This window comes from Seriola lalandi, unplaced genomic scaffold (genome assembly GCF_002814215.2).
Source record: "Seriola lalandi dorsalis isolate HSWRI2012SDOR001 ecotype SW California unplaced genomic scaffold, Sedor1 jcf7180002054734, whole genome shotgun sequence".
Lineage (NCBI taxonomy): Eukaryota > Metazoa > Chordata > Actinopteri > Carangiformes > Carangidae > Seriola > Seriola lalandi.
The window spans coordinates 158,013-160,813 of NW_019525287.1; the positions used below are offsets into that span (position 1 = coordinate 158,013).

Sequence of the window (2,801 nt, forward strand, 5' to 3'; positions counted from 1 at the left end):
AAACCTTGCAGGATTTGGTTTCTCTGAGTGTTTTTACCTGAAATCTGCTGTATTTTTATTGGATCACTCAGAAAACAGTCAGCCAATCAGAAGAGAGGCTCAGAGCCTCCTCTCTTCTGATTGGCTGACTGACCTGTTGTTACTAGAGCTGCAGAGAGAAGCCTGAGAGAGGAGATGTAAAACTACACTGAGATGGTTTTTATATCTTCTGATGGATCAACACTTCAAATAAAACATAGAAGAAGAAGAAATTATGGAGCTTTAAACAAAGAGACGCAGACGGATAGAAAATATTTTTTGTTTTGATTTAACTTCCTGGTTAAAGGAACATTCGGCCTTTTATTTGCTGCGTGAATCGACTCATTTCAGTGGAAACTGTTTCTTCCCCAGTCGACGGCACAGACCCATAAAAGCTGCTGCTTCACTCTTGTTTTCAGAGGGCGGTACAGGGAGGAAGGTGTGCAGTCAGCAGAGGTCAGAGGTCACCGCTCTCCTCTCCTCTCCTCTGCTGATGTTTACAATGCGAGGAAACTGAAATGAGTGGACACAAACTGTCGACTGCCCCGAGGACGAGTTAACGGCGGACGACTGTCTGCTGTTCAAACAGGACGGGCTCCGACCTTTGACCCTCTGAGGACGCCCTGAACCCTGCGTCCTGGTCTGGGACTACATCTGTGCTCGTGCGTCACGTGGAGGAGAGTAACAGCTTTTTAAAGTGAAGACGGTGTTTGTGTTCCTGCAGAGGTCATGACCCCCCGAACCTGTTACATCATCTACACGTGTTATTCTATTGTTTAAATATAATTCTTAATGATAAAATATTTTGAGGATCTGTTTTATAGTGAAGACGAGGACTCTGTTCTCTCATAATCACATAATCAGCTCTCTGTGAAACTCTTTGGTCATCGTTTGTGAAAATGTTTTACACTATAAATAAAAATAAACTGACATCTGTCACATTTTTACAGTTTCAGGAAAGCTCATCGTGACTGTAGCGATTCAGGCTAATTATGATGAGTTTTATTCTGAAATACTAAACTCAAGAGCTCAAACAATCAGTCCACCTACAGGAACTCATCGTGTGAGTCATTTATTAAGTTAAAATCCTAAAATATTTTCTGTTTACGAGTAAAAAAAATATGCAAAAATCATATTTCTGATGATATGATCATTTCTTTTCTGTCTCTGTTGTGAAAATAAAACATTTTCAATATAAAGTCTCTTTGTGTTTATATGGACATCGTTAATTTTGCCATTTTAGAGAGTAAGAGGAATGTCATAGTCATTCAGGGTCATTGTGGGTCATTGTGGGTCTTTCTGGACGGACGGTTGGAGCAGAGAAGCTCCAAACTCTGAACGCTGTGGCGAGCGTTCGGTGTGAAAGCTGATCCGTGTGTTTACCTCTGCGGCTGATAGACTCCATTAAAATTTAATCTGTTTGATTCGCATCAGTGACGCTACAAGCAACTTACGCTAATATACTGCAGGTGATGTCATTTAGATACTTTCAAATATGAAGGCGGGAAAAAAAGGTTTAAAGGGTTAAATATGAGGAAACACTGTCTCCTTTCACAATAAAAGCGAACTAAACCAGAGTTAGTAAAACATGAGGCGACGTTACGTTACGCAGGAAGTTTGTCACTTTTCTTCTTTGGTGCTTTGAAATCAGCTGAATTACACAACATAAAAACTCTTACCAAAATAAAAGCAGAATATTTAGCCTCAGTCTCTTAGTTAGTTGGTTACTTTGCTGGCCGGTTATTTAAACAGGTAAAAAGCGATGTTGGAGATCACCTTGGCGACGAGTTCTTTAGTATAAGACACCTAAACTTTGACCTTTGACCTTCTGTCAGCGTGCTGATTGGTTCCTCTGTCAGTCTGAACGTCAGCGGCAGAAATGTTGATCTGTGGTGATTTCTTACGTCCTCCTCTCAGCTCACTCAGTCTCTTTGGCGGCTCGCTCGCGCCCCGCTGGCGCTCTAGTCCTCGGTGTGGTTGTACAGGGCGTCCGCGGTGGGGTTCTTGCGGTGGGAGGGGGGCACCAGGTGGTCGGGCAGGTCGGTGGGCAGCTCGTAGCCCTCCAGTTTGACCTTGATGAGGTGCTGCGCGAGGGCGAACTCCTCGTCGTCCAGCATGCCGTCCCGGTCGCAGTCGGCCAGCTTCCAGATCTTCCCCAGCACGGTGTTGGGCAGCCGCGAGTTCATCATCTCCTTCTTGGCGTTGACGCCGGTGATCTTGCCGTTGATGGGCATCAGCGTGTAGAAGATCTCGTCGTAGCGGTGCTTGTCGCGGCTCACGATCCAGTCCTCGGCGTCGGCCCCGGCGCTGATGCCCTCGCCGTAGCCCTGACCGAAGGGCCCGTCCTGAGACCCCTCGAAGGCGCCGCCCGACACCATGGCCGGCGGCTGCTTGGACTCCTCCTCCCGGATCATCGCCATCAGGACGGCGATCTTTGTGGCCAGCATCTTATCCACCGACTCGATCAGCTTCATCTTCAGAGACGGGAACTTGCTGAAGTCGTAGTGCTGCAGCATGTCCTGCAGGGGGAGACAGAGACACAGTCAGTCCGGACTCCGCTGACCTCAAGCTTCATCTTGCACATTAAGAATGAATCTCATTTCACAGTAAAGCTCAGCCACTTCCTTCACACTAAGGTGCATTTATTGTGAAACACAAACAGGAAGCAGCTGCACACAACCCCCCCACAGCAAAAGTACTGGGGTTACTTACTGTTAATGAGCTGGACCTGCAGTTCCTACTAACACTGACAGGGGGCGATAACCCCCCCGCCACCTCAACCC

At 46.8% G+C, this 2,801-nt stretch overlaps 1 protein-coding gene across 1 annotated transcript in view; it reads right to left on the reverse strand.

Moving 5' to 3' along the window:
- Positions 1 to 183: 183 nt before the first annotated feature.
- Positions 184 to 2,801, reverse strand: part of ehd4 (EH-domain containing 4) — a 27,571-nt gene continuing 24,953 nt past the window's right edge. Inside the window, exon 8 of the mRNA XM_023424280.2 lies at positions 184 to 2,537. Coding sequence (XP_023280048.1) covers positions 1,980 to 2,537 — 558 coding nt within the window. The 3' untranslated portion in view covers positions 184 to 1,979. The remainder of the gene's footprint in view (positions 2,538 to 2,801) is intronic.